Here is a 26,414-nt window from a genome sequence, read left to right on the forward strand (position 1 = left end):
ATTGATTCCAATAATCGAAATGAACATTCCTAAAATCGATATTCGTCGTTTAAAAGATGACGGGTCTTATTCGTTCTTTAAGGAACGACAGTCTCCATAATTGATTCTGAAAACTGCGAATGTTGGCAGTACATTTATATCGTTACCCGCTTCCATGCGTCCACCTTCAATATGTAGAGTGATGATAACTTTGAGGTTTAATATTTCGATTCCTGCTTTTCGGCGAAAAGATAACATTTTATGACGTTATGTTTACATAAATATTTTTAATTTGCCTTTTATATGCAATGTTATGTATGTAAGCATTTTATATTAGCATATCATGGAAAACATCATTGGAAAAAATGAAATTTTAGAATAATATTAGCATTAATTTGTTTTGGGGAACTCCTTTTCAATGTTGAACGCGTCGGTAAACATTTATTCGAACAAAAAATTGGACCACAGACCAATAAGGATCACGTTGTAAGCTACTCACCACTTTTATTTCTTATTAGGCCCACCAATTTCACCGAGGTATGCGCTATAACAGTCCGTGTTTGACCCTCGCAGTCCATCTAAGACGGCAGCAAAAGGGAAAATGGACTTTTAGGAAGTCGTAACCAATTGAAAACCTCAAACATGCACTAAAACCGTGAAAGGTGGTGAATGATATATTTAACACCTTCCGCTTGAACGGAGCGAAAATTCAAATTCATTGTGGGCGGGAAAATTTTTTCTAGAATTCCACCGACTTAGGATTTTCGGGTGGTGACCTTTGCGCTTTCTGAGTTCCTTTGTTTCAATTAATGAGACCACCAATTAATTTCACCACCGTTGACACGGCAGTTTTTAAATATTTAACATTTGCGTCAGTGTTACCTCCTTACTGTGCGAAATTAATCGTTAGTTTCTGGTGCATTAGAGGAAGAACTTGTCATAACATCTTATTATGCTGATTACGATTGCACGTTGTATAGTTTACTCCAGGAATAAATTAAATACAGCTTTAGAAACCAATAGTTATCATTAGCATTTACTTATTAATAATAAAATCCGAAGATCTAAGAGTGATGTAGTGGAATTTTTCCGCTACATTGAAATAAAAAACGCAAATTTCCACGAAATTGCAAGTGTTCATTTCAATACTTATGTATAACATACATATATGTTGTGACCCCTTTTGGTCACATTAGTTTTTTAATTACAGTCGAGTATCACGAAAAGAAGAGTTCGCAGGAATTTGTTGATCTAATCCACGAACGTAATATAGTCGCCTATCCGGCAGCGTGGGCAGGGACCTCGCCCATCATGATGCCCTTCGCACGGTCCCCGTCACGCACCCATATCCCACGGAGGCATTAGCGGATCCCACCTTTCCCACGTCTTCGCTACTCGAAATATGCCTCGCTCTCGCTGAGTGTAGCCGCAAAAGTTTTGAGGGGTGGAGGCGGAAGGGGTCATAGCGGAGTGGAGGCGGGAGCCTTTGGTAGTGGCAGCGCCGTCTTCGCTTCTGCAAAAGGGAGGAGTGTCGTCGCTGCGGAAGACAAATGACGACAGGTGAGCGATATGAGGTGCTAAGAGTCTGAGGGATGACATTAGGGTCTGACCTGGAAAATGGCTCCACCTATTTCTTCTCTTCTCCGCTGCGAATGACAACGGGCCAATATGGCATGGGGACCGGAAGGGATGAAGAAATACAAGCGTGAGGGAAATGATTTTTTGAGTGTCGGTGAAGGAAGAGGACGAGGTACCTACTTGTAGGATGGAGTATCGAGGGTTATGTGTGTTCATGTTAGGCCGGGTGGGAAGAAGTGGGAGATTTTCGTGAGGGGTGGATATGACCTATACGTATAAGGGACTCCTACGCGGAAGAGTTCAAGTGAGTCCGTCAAAGTACTGTGACCCAATGGCATTCGGATTCACTTAAATGTGAAATAAAAGGCAATTGCCTTGTACCAAACTGAGACCATAGATATTTACGTAAAAATATCTATAATTGAGTAATTTATTCGTCGTGTCTGTAACTTATTCATGGATCAAGAGAATTATAACTATCATTCCCAATTTCTTCTTAGGGTGAAACCCTCTTAACTATGGGCATTTCAAAAAAGTAGGGAATTGGTTTACTATTGAACCGGATACGACCTTACTTTCGGGGTTTTCACCGTGTTGATTGGTCTTTGCTTTTGGCCTGAATATGGTGGCAGGTTTTCCGACCAAACTGTCATTGAAACTGTAGTCTTCACTCCACAAATACGCAATGAATGCTCCAAAAAATTATTGCTTCAGCCATTTACTGCGGAAGCCGGCGCAAGTCTTGACCCAGAAGTCAACTACTGGCAGTCTCGTATTGAATCATTTTCCAAGGTTAGATACACATTTCTACAAGTTGTCGTTAAATTGGTGATTGGTAATTTTTAGTGCTGCTTAATTCATTTCTATCACTGACAGGTTAATAAGAGGAATCAGATCAGTAATCTCGGTGTAATAGTCTTTTTTCGTTACTTGTTTCTTGTTTAAAAGTAGCTAAATATATAAAAATGTTAATGCTTGATTGAGCTGCCTGTCAAAGTTTGACTCAAAGGTATGGTAACTTTACGCAATTCTCCTAGAGGAAAACTTCCATATTTGAGGGATAGAAAAATGTTTAAAACGGGGAACAGAATATCCTTTGAAAATTTTAAAGCTATACTGCGAGATTTAAACATGGATGACAATCAAAAATAAACTAAAGTCAAAATCAGCAAAATTTCAGTAGTTTCGTTTCCGTGAGCGAAATGTAGAAACGAAACGAAAGAGAATTAAACCTGCTTAACTCAGGGTCGAAACTAAACTAAAACTCTGGGACGAAACGAAACACGGATCATTTTTCGAACCGGAGGAACCACGTGATGTGTGGGTCCAAACTAAACCGTTCGAACGTGAACGGTTTAATATCGACCCACACACCGAGCACGAAGTATGGTTGAATGAAGAAGAGGTTCGGCCTACCGCAATTAGATGCACTCATATTTTTACCACTAGCAGGAGAACGGTGAATGAAAACTGGCCATTTGATTTTTAAGCTCAATGTTTTAACCTCTCTACGCGTATGTCACACGTAATGGGTCGAAACTATTCCCTCTTTTACCCCTCCGCTCAACTTCTGGGATCAAAAATTAACTATGAGCAGCGGAGTTTCGATTAATTTAGCTTCATTCCTGGGAGTAAAGTTTCGTCCTGGGTCGAAACTAAACTAATTGGTGATTTCGATTTCGTGCGGGAACGAAACAAAATCTAGGCCTCGTATTTTCGTTTCCCTCCAGGTCGAAACGAAACATTTTCGTTTCGTTTCACCTGCCATCCGTGGCTTTAAGCGAGTACTACGTATCTTGCCGCGCAAATGGTGGTGAAATCCATATCCATTGCCATGATTCAAAAAAATCCCCTTAGACTGGGAATCAAACCTCGGATCTTTGGCTTTCTTGTGCACTGCGAAATCCACCACGTAATTTACGCTCCTGAATTTAGTCCTAGCTCAGGAAGAAATCAGGAACCTGGCGATAAATGCGAGTTAGACTTCACCATAAAGACAATACGTGGTTGATGGGAGAGAGTGAAGCGTTCTCCTAAGACTGAGTTCCTATTAGAATTGGTACATAATGTAAACCTCTATAGTTATGTAGGCAAAAATGGTGATTCGCTTATCTCTATTTGACTTTCCTCAATTTTTTATGAGGACAGTCTCTCGTGATTATAGCTCATCCCTTGAATTAAATCTGTAACCCCGCTTATTCAGGCCTCATAAAAAAGTAGGCATTTGAATAGAGAGTATCAACGGGAATTGATTGTCCTACCTCAATTGCGTGTCGTTTTCCCACTCTATTCTAATCCTCCTTCTGGGATAAAGTAGTATTTAAGGTTTGAAAATCAAATAAAGTATGCCTAGTTAGTTTCACTGCATATGTTTTACTGACTGGACCCGTGTAGATAACTATTTTATGAAACCCTGATCGTTGAACATATTCATGTAGTGAACCGGTTAAGCGTAGGTACTATTTTTATTCTCCATAATGGATATGTGTCGCAACATTAAACCTGACGTTATAAGTTATATTATTTTAAGTGTTTTACGCAGACCATACATCTATCGTGGTTACAATTTACTGCATTAAGCTATGAATAGACTCTTTGGCTTAAGTGTGACTGGTATTTTTGGATTTCCCTCCCACTCTGGGATAATTATAGATTGATTCCCAATTTTTAAAGCCTTTCTTTTAAATATTTTTGCACGCCAGCCCCACGTGGATCATAGTAGACTGATGTCTCAATACAATTACCTAAAATTTTCAATTAAATGTGTCCAAAAAAGCTAATGTAAAATTAATACTCATCATTTTGGTTCAACTGATTGACTGCGTCGTCAAAAGCATTTTATTGTAATTGATATTTCATTATTAAATTTAAGATAAAATTAAATCACTCTGATCGCTCGTTCCCTTGTCACTCCTTATTGCCCGGAGAATTGGCTTAATGGAGGCATAACGGCGTCGGTGAAACACATATTTTACATTAGCTGTTTTTGATCACCCTCTCATGGGAGGTAATCGTTATTAAGGTGCTGGAGGTCATGTGTACCACTCTCGTTAATTTTGGTGATCATCAAGGGGTAGTTTGAAATGTCGTCAGTTTTTTTTAGATACCCCTTGTTTCCATGTCTGCTATAAAAATTTTACATGATTTTTTCATTTGAAAACGTCCGTATCTATCCACCGCAATTAAAGGTATATGCGTGAATGTATGTGTCAATGAATAATGTAGTTGTATAATTTGCTGTATTTTATTGCAGAGTAGGAGAATAGAGTATAGAACTGCGTCAAACCAATCCTAGGATTATTGACCAGTGATGATGATATTGCAGAGTAGGCAAAGTAGAAAAATATATGATATCTTCAAATTAAATATCGGCAATAAAAGATTTAGCAAAAGAGCCTTCTCCCAAAAATAAAATAGGGGATGAATATCCATTTTTTTATGTATTGAACGTAGAGGAGCGTGGAGAGGATGTGGGTCAAGTAATTGGCTTCTGATCGAGTATTACCGGGTTCAAATATAAAAATGGTGAAGCTTTTGAGTACTCCCAGCAAAAATAACCTGGTAATACGTGGTCTCCCAGGGGGAGGAGCTGGTTCCCCGATGGTAAATGATAAAAATCCTGAAGTCCACGGCTTTGTTCTGGGGAGGCAAATCTACAGAAGTATTTTTACAAAGTAGGTATATCTCTTGGTAGAGTGATAAGAGTAGGGTTACAACGGTAACCGTAGCTCGAGTGGTCCTAACTCATTTTGAAAGTTTAGTGAGTGAATGATAGCTATTTTTACCCACCCTCATCCGAAAATCTCATCCTACGCTTTACAACTTTGCGAGTAAGGAATTTCCTCGAGATGTGCCACAGGTTTTTCACCCTATCTTGACTCCCATCCGCCTTCCTTTTAAGGTCAGCGACTTTTCCGCATTCGAAGAGTTGAAGTGCTGAGCATCCGTTCCCTACAAGGAATCTGTTTGTCTTCTCTCCCTGTCCTCTCTATCATTTCGGGGAAAAAGGCTCATTTACTAAATATTTTTTGGCAATATTAAGTTAGAAAAAATCCTATACTTTTCCCTGGTTAAGATAACGCATATTGCTTAACCTAATTTTCAAGATATTGAAGGAACTTCGAAGTTCTTTGCCGTTTCGCGGAAGAGGCCGTGGGACGTTGGTGGGCGGGACGGTGGGACGGGAAGGTGGTGACGACACTGGCTGATCCCGTGCAAAGACGAAGGTTGTGCGGATAATCGCCTTTTCCTCGCATCCCTGATGGCATCAAGGACTTCTCATGTGGGTAGCAACTTTTTCAGGTTATTTTCGAGCATCATTTACGAGTAAGTGGTTAAGTAATCTATATGCACATCTAAGCGTATGAAAGAGGATGTCTATTTGTCTGTCCGCTATGCGTTTCAACACGGCCGCTTGGATTGCGACCAAAGTTAGTAAAAAGGTGCATCTCATGCTCCCGTAACACATAAAGCTACTTTTGGTTGCGTCCGACGCGTTCTATCCTTCGTTTTCTCATTACCGAACCCTGCAAGTGCACTCGGCGCCACTTAGCACCCATTCTCACCCTCCTCTCTCTCCCACCCCTTCCGATAACATCCCAATACACTCTGCCATGCTTGTATACCTTTGTTCACGCTGTGTGCGAGGTGGAGGCCGATTTGGAGACTTCCAGTTCCAATTCTTCCTTTTCTCGCAACTGGCCGGTTTCACTGGTCTGGCCTGGTTCACCGGTAACTGGCCCACGAATTACCTTGCTGTCCTTTCAGCCATGCATTCCGACAGATCGTGTTTCCTCTTACTTTCTGTCATATATTCCCATTGAGACGCCAATATGACCATGAATTCCAAGTTCTAAGTTTTCCCTTATCTGGGTACCATCCTTCCCGAGCAACGCCGGTTGGCCGGCTAGTGAGGAATAAATTAACATCTTGAAATTTACCTGTATACCATTCCTTACTTCGATTTTTTTGATTTACTTCATATGAAAAGATTGAGTTAACGAATGCTTTTTATAAATTTTAGTACATTTGGAACCGCAATCTTTCTTGATAAACATTCTCGGAATACGAATTATTGCCACTTATTTTTCCGATCAAACCCTAATATTATTCATGAATTCTTTCTGCAATTTTATTTTCCCGAGTAATTTTTTTATATATCTGGGTCTTAAATACATCTATACTATCCATCCGTTTTCGGCTTTAATTCCTGAATCAAATGCGATCGATGCGATCATGCAGTGAATTTCTCTTTTCGGAAATTTTCTATTTAATTAATGAAGTCTGTGTTGGGGAAAATATATATTAGCTAAAAATGTCTCCATAATGTCTCTTCAGTCAATTACTCATAATTAAATAACAAAAAATAGGAGCTGATATCCCATGGAAAGGTTAGAGATATTATCAGAAATCCGGTGGTTTTGGGTCCGATACGTGATAACGAATTTCAAGCTCCATGGTTTTATAATTACATGGATGTGTTTAAATTAGGTATTATAGAGCCTAAAATCCTCATTATTTCCATATAATGACATTATTTCCTTGTTCGAGTCAATTAGACGCAATTGCATCACTCGGTGAGGGACTTTCGCTATATTCCGTCCTCTTGTGCAAATCTTTTTCTGTTGTTGCCTCAAATCAATAAATGTCCACCGTTAGCATCACGAGAGTTAGATGGAAAATATGATACTATATAATAAGTGTACTAGGAGAAAGTAAAAACGATAATTCTGAAGCTGAGGTACGAATAAAATCTGTGGACTAAAAACCTAGCATTTAAAAATTGTAATCAAACCGGTAAAAAAAATCAAAGGAAAAATAAGTGTTTTGATTCAATGCATTTTTTTCTGTGATATTACAATTCTACTTCCCAGCGGTCCTGAGTTAAAAATTCAGAATCATCTTTTTAATAGGTTTGCAATGTTTTCATCGAACAGATTATTAAAAATATAGGGAGAAAAATTCGAAAACCTTACTTTAAGATCAAGCACTCTGTAACTCCAAAAACATCAGCAATACAGTGAAACAATTATTTTAATTGTTCATGCTCGATTATAAGTTTAATAGAGGAAAATATTAAATTCCTAAGCTTTAATGAGCCTCTCATACATTATTTCATTGCAAAAAATATGAAAATGGATAACTACCCAGTTGATGTCGTATTTTCTCATTGTGCTCTCAAATCCGTGGACGTGCTTCGCCGGCTGGGCTGGTTGGCTTCGCCGAGGAACCCTCGCCGTCGTCACCCCGCGTGTGCCTTCGTCGTCATTTCATGAGGCGTGCTTGGCCTCCAGCAACGCCTGAAATCGAATTCGAGCTCCCATATCTGTGTTAGTACCCTCACTTTTCCTCATTTTTACCCGAGCAGTTTCTTCATTTTAGTTCCGGACAGCTGTCCGCTTCACCTAGATCACCCCCTAGATCACCTTGTTATGAAACATAACATTTATACCTCACTGGCTGCATTTTCTGTCTTTTTACCTCACCGTGTTCCTTGGGGTGTGAAGATTCCACATTATTTCGTCGCTTCTTCCATTTTTATTTTTTGATTTAGAAATAAATCAGTAACTTTTAGTGAGAAAGTAATACCTTAAATAGGCGGATTTAACACTCCTTGACTTCATCCTCCATGACTTAGCAAGGCTAATATTGTACAGAAGAACGTATTTATACAGTCACGGGAGTGTTAGTTAGCAAATATTTTTTCAAGCCTAGAATATTCTTTTGATTATGTATCCGTGAAAGATAAGAGTAGTTGGCCATGGCCATGTCTAATAATTATCTGAAGCGAAAAGAAGGTAGTTATTACTATCATAATTAGGATTCATTTTTAGTTTGCGTTTTAAACAAGACAAATACACAAATGGATACAACGTATTTATATTACAACGTACTTCATTATATTATTAAATCTCCCTATAGATAAATTTAATTTTATATCTATTAATTTCGCGATATATAGTTTGTCTTACCTAAATCAGCTGACCATTAAGGTATCCTCTCTCATCATTTGAATTTTAAGTCCCTTATTCGTCAAATGGGAGGTTACTCTATATCTCCATTTATATCAAATTTACTTGTATTTCACGAAGCAACGTCTCGTTTCACCTGCTAATTCATACGGTTGCGCTAACATGCTCTAGATTTACCCTAGTTCAAAGGCTGTCAGAGTAGTTAAAACGTATCAGGTGCGATTGATTAATATTAATGTGTCTGATGAACGGTTCTGCTAATGCAGTGTAAATTAACTTATTATTATATCTATGTGCACAAAATCATGCTTCCAGATGTAAATTATTGCATGTATTACTTATTTCCACAATGTAGTTACCTTTTGAGGACGTTGAAATGTAATCTCATGCTCTTAAGATTTTCCCTCAAATACTTATTTGGAATAGGATACCGAATGTTTCTTGCTAGTGAGCATTCTGCACTATAAATTAATCTGAAGTTGACTACACTCAAGCTCTTTCAAAGAACGTAATTTCTTCTTTTCCGACGATGTAAGTTCCCGACTTCTTGCTAATTCCTAGTCCACACACGGTTATCAGCTTGGATTCTTGTGTTAAGTTAGCTTTAGATTTAGTCAATAATCGTGTTTCACTTTTCTGGTACTGAAAAATTACGTAAAGGTTTGAATTGATTAAACGCCACACTCCTCCTTATTTCCTGGGAGTAAAAAAAAGAACTGCAATATGAAATTTTATTGAAATTGTCACGAATTCTGTCCGTTATTCTCGCCGAAATGTGAAGCTTCTAAATATAACGGCGATATGGAGGTGTCCTCTTCAAATCGTGGGGTGAGAACTATGCAATATTACCATTTATATGATATGTGCGTGTCGCGGCAATTCTCGAAAAAATAATTGCAAATGAATGGCGGTCGTTCGCTTGAGAACTTATTAAACTGCGCATGACATTCAACCGTCCGCGCCAACGGTGGACCGGAGACTGCGATGACATTTGCGGCAAGATGACCTAGAGGCCGCATCGTTTTTAGCGCAATACTCTTGACGTAGGTCTGATGAGGAAAAAATATAAGCCCACTTTATTTCAGAAATTTCCAAGCGATAAAACATTTCCTGTGGGTACAATACCGAATGGAACGGAATCACGAGTGATAAAAAAGGGAATTATAAATTAGTATCTTTTTGCACTGTGCCTGTGCATGCTTGCTCTAATATATTAAAAATATATTGGTAAATAAATTCAGTGTGATGACAAAGCCGTCCAGGAAATACCTTCTCCTTGCAGCTGAAAAATATTCGCGGAAATCCTGTCGACGCTTTCTGGGACTGGTTTGTCGATTGGTATTTCCCCTTTATTCTATTTCAAGTGATAAATAACTTGAAATTTATTAATGTAAGCTTCATTGAGCGATTGCTTTTGTAGGCTCTATACGAAAATAATTTTGGTAGGATCACAATTCTACTTCTTTTCCGGAAATGCCCTCCGTCAGTCTTAGTTTTACTGTTTTAATTCGAAAAGGTGTCTTGTTTCTCGAGCAGGGGTTATTGAATACCATGAAGTATTCATAATACCAATTCGTGGGAAAATTATGGGGTCTTTCCTAAAATTACTCTTCTATCTCGAGTCATTTTGAAATGAGAAGGAAACGCGCTGGGCAAGACTTGCCATATCCTTTCAAAATTTCACATTTCCGCTCCAAAAATGTATCCTATTTTTTGTATTTAGCTCTATTTTTATTCCTAAAATTAGTTTTATATCGGTCATGATTAATTAATTCGATTTGCTAATTATATTTTAAAAGGTCTAACATATAAAAATAAAAATATCTTTCGATCTTTTTTTTTTGACTCCTCGTCCTATTTTACCAATTCAATTTCCATAAGTATAAAATTTTTGAAAGAAAGTGAAGTGAATCATTTCGTAGAATTAGAGGCGTCAACCCCCCGAGTACCTAGTACTTCCTCATTATACAATTTCCTCTAATATGCGGTTCTCTGTTATCCTAGTTGTTTTATTTCACAGGACGCATCAATTCTGTTTGAACGGCCACTTTTAAAAACTAATTTCACGTTAAAAAGTATGATTGATGAAATATCTTCAATCCATTTCTGACTGTGTCGAAATTAAATGATTATTGGTAGCAATGGAAAACGAGCAAGATATTAGCTTGTACCAAGATCCAATGGCGGCCTGGCTGGAAAAGCAGTTATAAACGTTGCAGATACAGATAGTCGAAAGTTAACCCAGTATCTAAGAGTTAGAGGCCAATCAATGCGTGGAAATATATAGGTAATAGTTCCATGTGTGATTTAACAAGGAAATAGGGATAAATCCGTATAATTCACGAATTATTTATTCAATTGTTTTCCTCAGCCCCAAAATAGTATCCACTTTCGTCAATATCATGCACGGGTTTGCATTTGCATTGATGTTTTAAATAATGCCATGAAATTCTTTAACAAGCCTTATTCATAGTTTATACAAGCTCTAAATTATAGCTCAGCCGTAAAACGTAATTTAATAATTTTATCACCCTCTTAGCCAAATTCACTCTTCCCACTTTATGTAAAGAGTACATAGATAGGTCCCATTCTGGCTATTTTTTGATTCCAGGTCGTTGACTTTCAATCGACCTTTGATAAAAAAATAAGATCCTCATGTATGCCATGGCCAAATTTTCATACAATTTTTAAAATTATAAGCCCTTATTTGCCTTGCTACTCAAAATAGGATAAATGTAATCTTTTTAATTACCTCCTGAATTCAGGGTAATCTCCCCCGACCTTGTGTTTCTTCCGCGAGGGAATGCAATATTATTTCAAATTTACATTGCCAAGTGTCATGAAAGGATACTAATGCCGGCTCAGTATTAGCCTCTCTATCAGATTAGGTCAACCCGGTAATTCATCAAGGCACAGATGTCGCAATTAAACCTGCTGCTGAGAAGATGAATTGCATCTAATTGTCGAAAATTAGTCTCTTGGGGAAATTTTGAAAACTGATCAAATTACGATTTTTAGCGACTGACTTCAAAAGGTAGGGAAGTAGCAGCAGCTACGGTACATTTTTTTCTATCAAAGCTAGAAATTTTGTTTTCTTATCTTCATTACTGTTATCATTCTCGAGCCTTCGGAAAACAAAAATTCAACAGCTGATTCGCGAAATTCCGTTCGCAATGAGCGGCGTGGGCATGTATGCTTAGTACGTTATTTTTTTCTAATTCGACGGAAAATCCATCCAATAAGGTCGCATCATGTACTCACGCCAGAATACTTATGTTATTTCTTCCATCATTTTCTGCCCGTTTTCATTTTTTCCCCCCTCCGGTAGCTAATGAACAGAATGCACACGTCTGGCCTTCAAATTTTTTTTTCATTATTGCCTCCATTTCATTCTCATTCATCCCGCCGTCCCACGCGATCCTCTCCTCCTCGACGTTATCTGCTGCCATCTTCCACCCGTTGACGGGGTTACGAGTCCACGCGCCCGCTACCTGTCTGGCAGGCCGGCGAACACGCCACTCGGCCGTGCAAACATGTTGGGCGCCACCTGTGGTTGGTATGGGCAGAAAATGTCATGCACACGTGTAGGTAAGATGGCTGGTGATCGTGAGGCGGAGCATAATCTAAGAAGTATTCCCAATTTGTTAGTGAATTTTTTTTCGATAATCGAAAAAAAGTTTATTGTTGCAGAATAACACATTAAAAAGTGGATGTATAAACAACAATAATAATGTTAATGTCGGTGGTAGCTAATAATTAGTATTATTAATAATAGTAATTAATAATAATAGTAATGTAATTAATAGTAACAGTAATAATTAATCTCGGTGGTAGCGGGGTTAAGTCCTCGCCTGCCAAAAAAGAGGTCGCGGGTTCGAGTCCCGCCTGGGTAGGTTGCTCCTATCTAGAGCGTATTTGTTGGTACACTTGCAATTGTTAAATTTGTTGACCACCCCGATATCAAATGGCAAATGTGTGCTGTATTCGGTGGTTTGGGTATAAAATAAAAAATGACATTTATTGACACTTTAACATAAAAAATACATGATCTATGCAGTATAATTCGATCTATGCAATATATGCAGTCTATTAAAAAAGTAGTGCATGAACAAAAGAATTATTATATTCATTAATCTTTTATAAATAATCGTTATTAGTTTTGGTCTTGCTAAGTTCACTAGGACTTGACAGTGGGTGCCAGTTTTTACAAAGTTCCTCTGCTGTGTTAAATGATATTTTTCATTTCCTTAATCAAAAATAGGTGATAAGTCAATAAAACCAATTAAGCATTTTAATAAAATAGTTGCATTAAGGGGCGTGAGACCTGCTTCATGAGTATTATTTGGAATGGATAATAATAATGATGGCCATCATGTACCAGAATACTTAAGTTGCATACCTTCATGCAAATTTTATGTAGTACCTATTATCACGAGTTATCTTTCAATTTAATAATTTTAAATGGTCTTAACGTTAGAATTAAGATCTATCAATAAATTATTCAAATAATTCATCGGCTTATTTCAATGTTTAATTGATATTTCATGGGCATGAGTTGCAGTCACATAGGGTATTGCACAGTTTTATAGTTTGGCCAACCTAGGTTTCAGAGTTTATCTCCGACCGTTGAGGTAGTGATAATCGTGTAGTGTGTAATAACGTAAAGCTGTGAGTTCTAATGTCCTTTTCGTTGGGTGTATGGAATGAAATTATACCGTGGACCACCGGTTGCCTACTATGGGAGGGTTCGCTTGAATCTTTATAGATTTATATCGATACGTAACCAAGTACTTTCTCAAGAGTGAAGTAATGAGCGTTTTGGTCCTCATTATTGAGAAACACCTGAAATTTAAACACTCTTTTTACTATGAATAGATTTATCCTGAAAGCAGGGCCGGATTACCGTTACCAATTTTTGCAACTCTTGCTTCCGACGACACCGCTAATGTTCACTACTACATGTAAACCAAAGAAAACCCCAGCTTCACTTCGAATCCCCTCATACCTACTACCTCATAACCTACATGATGCTTATTTTCTATTTTTCCGACTTTGTGTGATATACCTCTATATATAGACAGAAGACTCATGCTTGGTCGGTGGCCCAGGGCGCGGGCCCTTCGGCCCCCTGATCCGGCCCTCTCCGAAAGCCTGTAGAGATCAAGTTTATAATCAATTTTCGGTTATCATCCGCTGATAATCGCGAAGAATCTACTAGCCCACTATATGTAAATGGATTTATGTTCTTTCCATACATTTTCAAGATTAGATATATGTGCTTCATGTTACCGCGGCATCTACTTGATTGCAATCCTGAAAGGACTGGATGGCACTACAGGATAACTATTCGTAGATATACAGCTCAGAGTCATTACTTCCCATCCATCTATTTATACGGCTCACGCACTAGGTTCAAGTTCTCTCTCTATCTCTCTAACCGGTGTGTGCTTCTGGATCGCAGTATCAATGGCAATCTCCTGGCAAAAAACGCCAGAAAATTTTTCTCCTCTCCACGTTGGCATGGCTAACACTATCTCGCCCGTCGCCAATAATGGTTATTCAGGAGGAGTACTTATGAGAGTTGATGGGGGTTATTTTCGTTAATCTATGGCGAGTTTAGGCCTCCGGTCAACTACCTTTACCTGATAAAACATTGACATATAAAACGCAAGCTCTAAGGAGAGATTATAGTCGAACGCAGTGTTCTCTTTTGCTTCTTCTTTCTATCGTCGATCTCCTATATGAAGAATCCATATCAATGACTTGCAATTATTTTTCTCAATAATGAGTTTTTTACATCCAAAAAATTGGAAAATCATAGCCTCACAGTAAATAATACTGCCGTAATAATTCTACTGGATAAAAGTTTAGTTAGAGATCATGAAAAATTGCTTAAACTATCCAGAAGAGAGGGAGGTTGTATGGAAATGAGCAGCACTTTTATTATTTACTCCTGCATTCCTGATATTACTTAATGCAGACATCAATTCAACTATCTCCTTCTCAGGGGCGCAGCTAGGGGGGAGGAGGGTTTGGTGAATAAAACCCCCCTCCCCCAGAGCTCAGGGAAATTTTTAAGTTCAATCCATTTTACTTAATTGGATTAATATTACTTACAGAATAATGGAAAGATTAATAAAATGCCCCTCCGAAAGCCGTAAAACTCACCATTTTGAACCATTTATCTTAAACATTTTCTGGGGTAGGGCCCCCGCACTGCCCGATTACCCTGGCGGTATTCCATACCCTCCAGACCTCCCATTATTATTTTCACTTAAAACCCTCCTAGTCTAAATTCCTAGTTGCGCCCCTGCTCCTGCTAAAAACTTAGTTTTTTTTCATTTTCGCTTATTTGTTTTACGCGTATTCTTCTGTGCTTATTCCTTTATTTCTTATATTCCTCTTGGTTTTACTTCAAAGTTATCTACGTACAATGATATTTACAAGTTATTATCTAAATAAAAAGTGAAACTGGACAAATGTTATTGATATCATATTGAGGCCATCTATTTATTTCCTTTCCTATGGTATCCTTAATTTTTTTGAAGTTATCAGTACAACTAGTCATTTACTCGTCATTTCGGCTCCACTGACCAGACCCCAGCTATTTCCTTCTGCATAAGGTCCTTAATGGTTGTCACCTTTCGCTAAAACTTTTGTAATGCACTAATTATCGGTCATCACTTCATATTTAATTTCTGATTTTGAACCAAACTTGAACTTTTGTGTGGTATAATTATTTGTTTTCTCTGCCTTACATTTTTTAAATCCAAATTTTGCCATTGGTTTACTAAATATTATACAGTAGCTGCTTTAAGATCGAATTTTTGAGTCTTATTTTCGAATATATAATTTATAAATATGTTTTTGATGCTCTTTGAATGATATCATTATTAGTCTACGTCACAGAGTGTATTGTTGACGAGCATCACTTTACCAACCCTCGTTGAGCATTACTCTGGTCATAAATTATGGCATAATACTCTTTAAATGAAGTTCTATAAATAAAATAGTTGTGTCTTGTAGCAATGACCACCTTTTTATAGGAAAAATAGTTTCCCCACTATGTAGGAGTAGAAATTATGTGAATATTTAGAAATTCCATTGAAGGAATGGAACAATGGTAATTCAACAATATTTTAGGTATGAGGAAAAGAAAAACACACCGTTTAGCTAATCATATGATTGTTTTTCTGACCGAAAAAGAACTCATAATATCTTATTGAAATTTTCAGAAGCCTAGGTCTAAATGCAATAGCAATAAGCAGCCAATGTTAGTAACTTTATTTTGGAATAGTTACGTTTTCTTCGTTGGAGCTTTTAGATTTCGTATAGTTATTTGTGTTCCCTGTCTTATATATTTTTTGCTGTCAAATATTACCATCGATTTCAATATAGCGTGTTAAAATTGCTTTTTTCATGGGCATTTTAAGATTTGTTTTTGAATCACCACGGCTTTTTCCAAAATAAGAGATAACAGCCGGTTTCTTATTAAGAAAATGAAAAATACGGTGAAAAATGGAGGTGAAATTTAAAAAAAGATTTACCCAAAAATGTGATGGTTATTAATAATTTTAGCATGAAATTTGAATGAAATGTTCCAAAAATATTTTACTTATTATTCCTTATTGCCCCAGTAAAAACCTGCTATGTAATGAAAACTTGAAATATCAGAACTACTATCAGAAATATTACTATCAGAAATATTACAATCAGAAATATGGGTATTAATTTTTCAGCGTCTTCTTCTGGTTTGGACGTTGCGTTTAAGGACGCAACGCTGGAACATTTATGGAATGCATGGCCACTCATATAGAATGAGTATTGCTGTGTAGCACAATTTCCTACTTTTTCTAACCAACTGAAGTCATAAACTCCATGGCAACCCTAAGTACGTATAAGATACCAATAAAAACTGTGGCCAGATTAGTGTCTTAGACTAAAGGTTGAACGCCGTGGGGAAATCAAAATTCCTACTGCAGCCAAGCTTTATCGAACGAATTTGATGTGGCCAGTGAGATTAAATTACCGACCCAGTGCTGTTCATTTTATGTTTATGACTCGTTTCGATGCTCTGGAAACAGTAGTATAGTTTGTGAGAGAAGAACCGTGAATATCTTTAAGTCATCTCTAACCTAAAGATTAACCCAGATTATCGTAAATGCTCAGCCCCTAGCGTTAGAAATACAGTTTCCTGTGAATATAAGATCATTGAATGCCAATAAAATAGTTCGATTTAATCAAGGGGAAAACAACTCCAGGAAAACATGATTTTAGTACTGCCTGCTACCAATGTATATAATTGAGCTTCTCCTCCATACTTATCGCTTGATTGGACCTGTTGAAAATGTACTTCATTATTTTGTTTAATAGCGTCCTAGCTATGATGAACGATTGGAGAGAAAATAATGAATTTCCCGTAGTAAATTCTGGATTGTGAGAGTTATAATTTATGTTTTTTTTACTTTTATTTGATTGTAATATTTATAATTTTTTTATTTGAAAACTTAATATATATCCGTATATTATCCGTAGCTCATTGTTCTTTTCGAATGTCTCATTCGAACTTGAATGAGAAAATGTTGAAAAACGTGGTTAAATTAGTTCCCATGTAACCTTGAAGCATATTCTGAATAATATCCAGTCATTCTGTCAAGGTCGCATCCATTTGATTAGCCTTAGTTCTCGATAGTTTCCCCACGTGAAACTCACTTCAATATTTGGTTTCTATTTCTGTCATTTCCACATATATTTTTTACTGCATGATATTGGCGCTCGCTGTACACATTTTAAAACATCACTTTAAAAATCTGTAGCTGAAAGATTCCGGATAAAATCTTTAACTTCGTGATATTAATAATTAATTTATTTAAAATTTCTAATTATAATGCAATAAATTTTATGAGGTGAGATTCTATATTTTTTCTCAATGTTGTGCTTAAAAAGATAAGTATTAAAAAGTATCTGTCTGCAGTAGTGGCAATCCAGATTAAAGACATTCGTTCTATAAAATTAAGTGTCTAATTATATTTTTTCTGATGGAAGGGCAAACCATTTCATGTATAATTTGGGTGCAAGTTCCTCTATATTTCAGTGAAAATGATTGACTTTTTCCCTCGTTGCAAGAGTGCAATACTTTTGCTCTTACCTTCTGTGTTGCAACTGGGGATTTCCACCGGAGGAAAATTTTGAAAGTCTCTCCAATCCTCTGAATAGGACTGCTGCAAATTCCATCGCTTTATTATTAATATCGGTATAGGTAGTAATAATGCATCAGCAAAGAATCGTTGAAGTGCTTTTATGAATTATTTTCTTCAACTGGCTTTGAGAATGATTTTTCAATTTCAAATAGCTTATCAATTATTGATTTCTGAATTATTTTACCATAGTGAAAAAATTGTGTCTGTTGCATTTTATGTGTGTGCTCTCAAAATATGTAGCCATTGTCAATACGTTAGAAGTACCATAAAGAATGACCTAGAAGTGCCTTATTAATATACATCACATGTGTTAGGAAGACTCACAACGGAAATGGCTCGAAAGATTTGACAAACGTAACGATATAATATTTATCCTGCAAATCAAATTGAATAAAAATTACTTTTTTGGCAAGATAATTTGCTAATCAAAAATAATAACGTAGCCGTGAGAATGGGTAGCGAGTCGTTACCTGAAACGTCGGCGCTCTCATATAATCTAACCCGCGCGGTATCCCGAGAAGACTTTTTACAAATAATAATGTAGTTGGTCACTTAAAATCAGCCCCTGTGTGATGGAGACCCTTCTTTGGTCCATGAACAAATTCAGGAAGAATTCGATCATATCAGCTCATTAAAGCTGAGAACTTGCAGCAGCATATAAAAATATTGTTGAGTTTAGATCTAAAAATAATATTTTTCTGTTACCATTAATTAATATTTGAGTCAAGAAAAACATAAGGAGCGATATAAGTGGGTATTTCTTATCCGTTCCTTAAGATCATTTTCAATGAGTAAAACAATGACAACTTGAGAAATTAACCATGATGAATAGCATCTCCATGACCTTCCTATGTAAACACCCTTTCAGCTCATTCAACGGTTTTCAATTAGCAATTTTGGTCCAGTCTACAACAAGCTGTTGTTCTCCACAATGAAATTGAAAGGTTACTAAGTAAGAAGATATATTCTCTTTCTAATTTTTCGTCTTAATCATAAATCCTCGTATCAATTTCTTGGCAATTTCCTTCTGCACCATTGTCAACTGTGGTCATCATTAGATATCAGATGTATGCTTTCAGAGTAACTTAGGTGTACTTATATTGAATAGTCAATATCCTTGTCCATTTACTCGACCGCAATTTCGTCTCACTTACTAGGATTCATCCCTGCCGTCCGTTCCCCTTGGTCTCTTCTCAGTTGTCTTCTAGTTGAGGAGGATCACTCCATGGATAGGAGGATTGGGTAGGATTTGATTGTAAATTTGCTGTGGAGTTCAAAGGTGGAAGGCACACTCGGAGCTGTATGCATACTTCGTTCTCGTTACAACCACTCACCAGGAAGACATTGTAGTGCATAATTGGATACTGCTACTTAAACTGCATAGAGAATGGGGTATGACGCGGAGGATATGCTTCGTTTGCAGTGATGACGCCACGCTGTCAAATTAGTCAAATTATTGAATTTAATCTTTTTGAGGAATCCCGTAAGAATTAGTTGTGCAAATATTATCTTTTGTAGACTAATCGGCTAATGTATGATTTTGCCATTTATCGGCCAATTACTGTTTTCCCTAAATAAGTCTCTGCTTAAAAATTCTCTATTATTATCATTGCTGTCCCGAGGACAGGAGAAAAAATTTCCGTGGAAACATTAGCGTCAATAATTCTTATTGAACCCGGAGAGAGAAATCTTAATCGGAGAGTTATAAATAAATATTTAGAATTAGTTTAGTTTACCAAAAATGTTTGTTTAATCCGACTGATAGAAGAAACTAAAAAGGGCCGTTTGCACCGGTCTCTTCTTAAGTCTCCTATTTTTCGAACAATCGTCGTTGAAGTATTAAAATTCCTAACTGTTTCAGCGTGAGGGGCAAGGAAAATTGTTGACGTCACTCGCTGCTTCCGTTTAATCTGCATGGATGTGATGCGGTTAGCCCATTTCCTCGCTTTCCTACAGATTTGGGATAACATCTCGTAATTAAGGATTCAGCATTAACTTTCACGATAGTTTTCAATAGTTGACGAGAAAATGACACAGAACTTAATTTTTCATGAAAAATGTCTTTTCAATTTATTAAACGGGTTCGTGAAATATACCTATACAGATATCCGCCAATTGGAAAGCACTTGATGCTATGTTCCTCTTGAATAAAAATATGATTTTTATCTGCGTATTATGCTCAAAAACTCTTCACAGGTTTTCCACACGGCGTTGTGGGACTTTCCTCGTGTCAGCCATTCCGACCAAAATGAGCTGTAGTGAATTTTTCATTGATTTCTAAAAACAGTAAAAATTACTCGATAGTCCACGGCTGATTGAAATCGTTTGCCGTAATTGTTTTAGTTAATGAGAAACAATTATAAAAATGTTGGTTCCTAAATGATACCATCATTTTCACTGTAGTGACATAATGTTTTATGGATTATCTTTATACATTACTGGATAAGATTACCTCTGTCCGTAGTAATAAGCCAGAGTTAACCGTTTTAAATAATACACGGTCGTTATCGTATGACTAATTTTTCACCAAGTTCTAATTAGGATAAATCTACCACATTCATAAGAGTGACCCCAAATCCTTGATTCAAAGAGAAGTTACTGCAGAACTTACGGTCTCCTCCAAGTTATTTTTAATTCAAGGATTTCTCACTTCTGAGGCTAGATCAGGAAAGGGCATCTTGGAAATTCCGCCTTTCATCCTGGCCATCACGAGTTTGGCATGTTTAACAACATAATGACTTAACCACTGTTTTCTAAATTTACTGAGATTTTTTTTCGCATAGTATTATCCAATCTAAAATGCCATGAAATATATTTGTTAGTAATTTGTGGTACCTACCGTTGATGTATTTGAATATACTTGCGACTGGGTGTAGTTATCGAATTATGTTTTACGCTGGAAATAATGCTTTCTCATATCCTATACTGTTCTTCAGCGCTAATTCAAGACGCCAACGTTCAACAAAAAGGAAAACTACATAGCTCACCGTTATTTTTAGCAGCTACTTCTTTCTTCGAAACATTATTTCTTTACTTTAATCATCTGACATATGAAATACTTTAAGACGCAATATTTAACTATGCATTGTAACCAGGAGGGACCAAAGTTGCAGCTATTTCCATTAAAAAGTTGATATACAGAAGTGGAATATGACAATTATTTAAGCTTAAAAGCTCACAACTCCAGTACATTTATAAACACGCCCTTGCTTCACCCTCCCTATCATGCAGGTTTAATGAACGGCCGCTATGTTGATGAATGGACATCGGAATGGATGAACGGTTGGCTCGTTGGCTTGCTCAGTTTTCGTCAAATATCAACTTATCCTGTTACGTTTCCGTTCGTATTGAAGGCTTGACGTGCAAGATTCCTCGTGAATATTTAATACATACATGAAAAACAATTGCTTCTCTACCGCTGCGCCCCAAGGCGTCTCTGTAACTAACCAACGATTTGAGTGCCGCGTTGGGCGCGGCGGAATTGAGATGTTATACAGTTTGCCTGAGTAGAACTTTCAGTTCACGCTCACGGCACATTGCTGGAAGGCGAAGGAGATATCACGTGATTTTTTTCAATAAGAAAAAGAGAATTCTCCAAATATAGAATGAAATTAGGGGGTTCCGAGTCGATGATACTCGTTGCTTATATTTTTTGTCTACACACGTAAAATTATGAAAAAGAAAACCACAGAAACCTGAATTTTCACTCCAACTATGAATTTGGCTTTTATTTACTTAATTTTATTTCATAATAACACGGAAATATACGCTCCGGTGCTAGATAAAGGATTTGAGCGTATTCATCTAGCGGGCCAAAATTGTTTTAATGTTATTGAATGAGGTTATCCGGGACTTTTGTCGCATTGTGTCTTATTCAAGTGCTCAGTTTTATCTTTTTCGTTCATGGTGCAGTGTGGCACGATCTTCATCCCTACCGGTGATAGTAAGAAATGGTAGATATGTATAAATATTATTGTTAATAAGATAATTATGGGTTTCGCGATTATAACTTTACGTCTCATTATGCGTAATTAGACTCTTTGTGTGGAAATATTACGTAACAGTATTGTTCGACTAAGTGTGGAAGAAAACACGGCAATGCCTGTCTGCGCGTTTAAGTATCGTTGTTCCAATTAGAATTTTAGTGTTGTTCTCTAAGAAAAATGATACAGCATCCCAATAGAATGAGTTGCGGAATGTATTGAATACAGCGATGTTTTTTTATGATTCACTTTAGTAATTAGATCGTTTTCGTCACAATTGCGTTATTAGAGGTAAAATTTATCATAGAATTAGATTAGATTAGAAGATTAAATCCAGACAGGTATGGATCAAACAGCAAGGGGAATTGATAATTCCATACCATAATTGAGTCATACGTATTTCATGTTCCTAATTTTGTTTTTTTTTGTAACTTCAAAGACGTCCCCGATGTAAGCAATTTGTTCAGCAATACGTGTAGCAATACTAAAAGTCAAAAAAATAAATCTGGCGAAAACTTTCTATGTCACCTCAATATTGTTGACACGTCAAAAGAATACGTTGAGAGAATTTTCCTGCTAGATTCCTATTGAGTGAGATTATAGATATTACATAAAATTTTACTTTTTTATAAATTAATTTTCATTGACTTATCAGGTACTTGCGATTACGGTAAAGTTTTGATGATATTTTTAAGAAATGAGAAAATTTATTTGTCATGAATGCCCTATTTGAACGAAATTAAATCATTCAATTTAATTCAGCACTCTTTCGGGTCAAGCAACAAGGGAAATCGAAAATTCAAAACAAACATTTGAGCTATACGTATTTTATGTTTTTCCTTTTGTTTTATTTTCAAAATCCAAGAATTTGCCAGACATGAGCAATAATTATTCATCAATGCATGTAGTGATGCTAAAGGTCAAACAAACATCCTGGTGAAATCTTTCTATATTGCGTCAATATTGTTTGTTTTAATTTAATATATTAGAATTTACCTGCTAGATACATGCTGAGTGAGATTATTGGATCATTTATTGCATTGGATATTTATTTCTTTGTTTTAAATATTGTATTGTTTTTTTTCATGCTCTTGGCGATCTGCACTGGTTGCATTTGTCTATAATTATATTTATTTACTTTTTTACTTCTATTTATCTACCAAATTGGAAATGTAGAAAGCTGTACTTTTATTTTCTCATGGGCCCCAGTACCTACGAAAACAAACGACATTATTATTATTATTTAAAATATTTTTTCGTTTTAATTCTGAATTCCTATTTTTATTGATTTTTTTAATTTTTTAATTTTTCAGATCCCGAAGAAGCAAGCCAAAAACCCCACCTGTAAATGTTCCATTGCAAAACATTTCGGACTCGCTCCGTCTGATTCCCCCCTCCCTCTTCTCACTCTTCTCTGCACATCCCTCTCTCGCGCACCCTCCCCACCAAATACCCATCCCCCCTTCCCTTCTTCCCTTCAACCCTACCCCCCTCCCACACACACCTTTCACCCCCCACCATTCTACTCCTCTGCCCCCTCTCTCTCCGGCCCTGCATCGGGCTTCCCCAACCATCCACTACACTACGCGCTCCCACCTTATAAAGGAGACACGGGGCGGAGTCGAGTCCAGAAGACAAGACAAAACAGCAGAGAGACCACCCATTCGACCCCAGCACACCCGGAGACCATCAACGTGGACGCGCCCCAAGGTGAATCACAGTCGGGGAGGAAGAAGATTTGACGAGGTCGGGAGAGAAGGAGGTGTTGAGCAGAAGAGGAAAGGGATTCGGCCAATTCAGAACGCCGGCTTTTGAAGCCGGGAAGTCAACTAGGGGCGGCTTCGAGGAGGCAAGAAGTTCTTTCCGCTCCGACAGTAATTCTTTCGGGGACTTCGAAGGTTCGAAGAAGGTCAAGAGGCCCACTCACTCGAGTTTTCCGCGTCAGACTCTGAGGACGTCTCTTGGGGAAGGGACAAGAGGAAGGAGAGAATTAGGCCCGTGGTCTGACGGAGAATCACCATCCTTTGGGTTGTCAACGGCGGAGATTCGGAGGTCGCAATGAGATCGAGGACCAGCTGTCCGTCGGTGGTGCTGACCATCGCTGTGTTGACGGTGTTCATCTTCGGCACGAGGCAAATTGTGGAAGCAAAGAGTGAGTCTATGCCCTTCTTTCTTTGAACTTAAGTCATATTACGTAGAACAGATTTAGTGCAAAGCGAGAATTTTAAAGAAGCCGCAGATACAATGCATCCTTTGCACAATCCGCCAAAAAATTGGACAGAGATAGTAGACTAGGGATCAGTGAGGCTTCCGGTGATTGCCAGAAGGCGTAACTTCGTCTCAAATATTCGAAATCCATTTCCACAACATGATATATATGGTGGCACTGCACAAGAGACATTTCTAGCCCTGACTACGTCTCCTGTAGAGGAGAATTATTGTTGTTAGTTCCTACGATTGATGCGGGGAAAACCAAAAATAATATTTTTTACATATACATACCACATTGACTCATTACATTTACATACCACCCGTATATGTTTCAATACTCTGAAAAACTCCTGTCATTTTCCGAAAGGGTATGTATTCTTGGTTGATAATACTGTGGAAACAGTTTCTTATGCTTTAATCTTGAGGCCTGACGTCAGGGCAGCTTATTTTGCTCTTCTCCTTATTCACCGTCGGCAGAAGTGTAAGCAGCCGAAACGTCTGGTAACATTCAACAGGACTGAATCTCATGAAACGTTTTTTCTTCAAGTTGATTGCCTATTCTCCTCCGTTAACGACATCACTGCATTGCTGGTTTAGTTTTCTCCAGTTCCTCTGAAAACTGGTGCGTTTCTAGCTTAATTCCTCCATTAGAGAGCTAGGACAGAAGTATAAGTTCAAATTGTTACATTCTCCTTCAAACAATTAAATTTTCGAGCAAACGATGTGGTAATTGCCCGCTGAAACGCTGGTACCTGAATTTATGGCGCAAATTAAAACCCGTACAGAATAATTTGCACAAGTGTTTAGTTTCAATGGGGATAGTAACGTGTTGTGGGCGATCAAAACTCTTTAGCGTAAGCCAAATGACCTGCGGGATAGTGAGAAAAAAACTTTTGTGTCTGTTTTTGAGTGTTATTAGGCTGATAATAATATCTCTCCTTAACAAATAAACTAGCGGGAAGAATGTCAAATCATAGCCTCGATTACTAAAAACTTATACAGTTGAAATATTGTTCATTTTCATGCGTTTTTTATTGAAATAGATTTTCAATGATTGGTTTCCGGTTCCGGAAAAAGTTCCTTTACTAAGTTATAATATGTGCTCAATATCACATTTATGTGCTTTCTCCTCCTTCAGTGAGCCTCATTAGATATTAAGGTACGATTTGATTATAAGTACCCGGCACGACATAATTACTCTTCACACTGTTTTTAAATGGCTTGAGATAGAGATGTGGTTAAATGAAATTTGCACGAGAGCTTACCGCTTTCATTTGAAAAATTATTCTTACGCTGCACAGACAAATGCATTGCTTTGTTTTGTGTTTTAATTGTAAATTATTGCTTTTCTTATAAAACTTTGAATACTGAAAGGTTTTTAGAGTTTCCGCGGTCGCAAGAAAACTTCATGGTGCTAAATATTTTCAAACTAGGCTTATTTATGATTTTAAATGCTTGCATCAGTTGGACACAGGTTTTGTTTTTCTTACTGTGTGATAGATATCGTCCAATTGCAATTGTATTTCTTTGATCTCTTGCCTTCATACATTGATTAATTTGAATGCGTTTTAGTAAAAAAATCATAACACTCAGTGTAATAGCATTTTTCTAGCTCCAAAATCAGAATATAACTTGGTCTGTGACGCATTAACGGTAATAGTTTTTTTTGCCTTTTTTCGTTTATTTTCGGATATTTATTTTAAATGGATGGTTTTAGAATTCATTTCATGTATTCCAAGCCATAAGTTCCAGTAGCATTCAGAGTATTATATGAATGTCACATCTTTTGGGCAAAATATTTTCACTTGGATTTTTTTCACCATAGCAACATGTCAATTAAAATTTCATATTCTATCATTTTGACCGAGTGTATTCTCTCACCGTGATTTTTTCATAGGTCTTGCTCTCATGCTTCAACTGCCTTCATGATGAGAAAATGATTAAAATCTTCCAATCAGTTTTTGGACTTTGTTCTCTTTTGACGAGTGGAAAAATAATCAGAATCGTACAAAAAGTTGGAGGTGAACCTTATATTTCACACTTCAATGTTCAATATAATGAAAATAGGTTATATTTTTTTCTGAGGATTTTAGAAATATAACTGCTAGGTTTCTTTGTTAACACTGCAGAGTCAGCAAAAAAATATTTTTTCATGTCCTTTTGATACCTCCTGTTAACTTAAAAATAAAGTCAGAAGTATCTACCATAATGATATAGAAGAAAAAGCCCGTCAAATTTCGCCTACAACCATATTATAATATTTCTCATGCAGGTATTCAAAAGTAATAATTATCTATACAAAAGACAAAGAAGAGAAGCTTTCATTTAATCTTTTAATCTAAAGTAGAAGTTAATTTATATTATTTTTTGTAAGTAAATTCGTATAAAATCGTATTTTTTTAGCCTCACCCTTGTTGTAATGATTTGTAAAGAACTTAAACGCATAGGCAGATAAATTAAACTAGGAGTATCGTCGGGAAGAAAAATAGATA

General features: G+C 36.9%; 1 protein-coding gene across 1 annotated transcript in view; it reads left to right on the forward strand.

The window, feature by feature from the left end:
* The first annotated feature begins 23,292 nt into the window (after window positions 1-23,292).
* Window positions 23,293-26,414, forward strand: part of LOC124165424 (neuropeptide CCHamide-2) — a 96,834-nt gene continuing 93,712 nt past the window's right edge. Inside the window, exon 1 of the mRNA XM_046542834.1 lies at window positions 23,293-23,863. Coding sequence (XP_046398790.1) covers window positions 23,770-23,863 — 94 coding nt within the window. The 5' untranslated portion in view covers window positions 23,293-23,769. The remainder of the gene's footprint in view (window positions 23,864-26,414) is intronic.

Source organism: Ischnura elegans, chromosome 1, assembly GCF_921293095.1.
Source record: "Ischnura elegans chromosome 1, ioIscEleg1.1, whole genome shotgun sequence".
Taxonomy (NCBI): domain Eukaryota; kingdom Metazoa; phylum Arthropoda; class Insecta; order Odonata; family Coenagrionidae; genus Ischnura; species Ischnura elegans.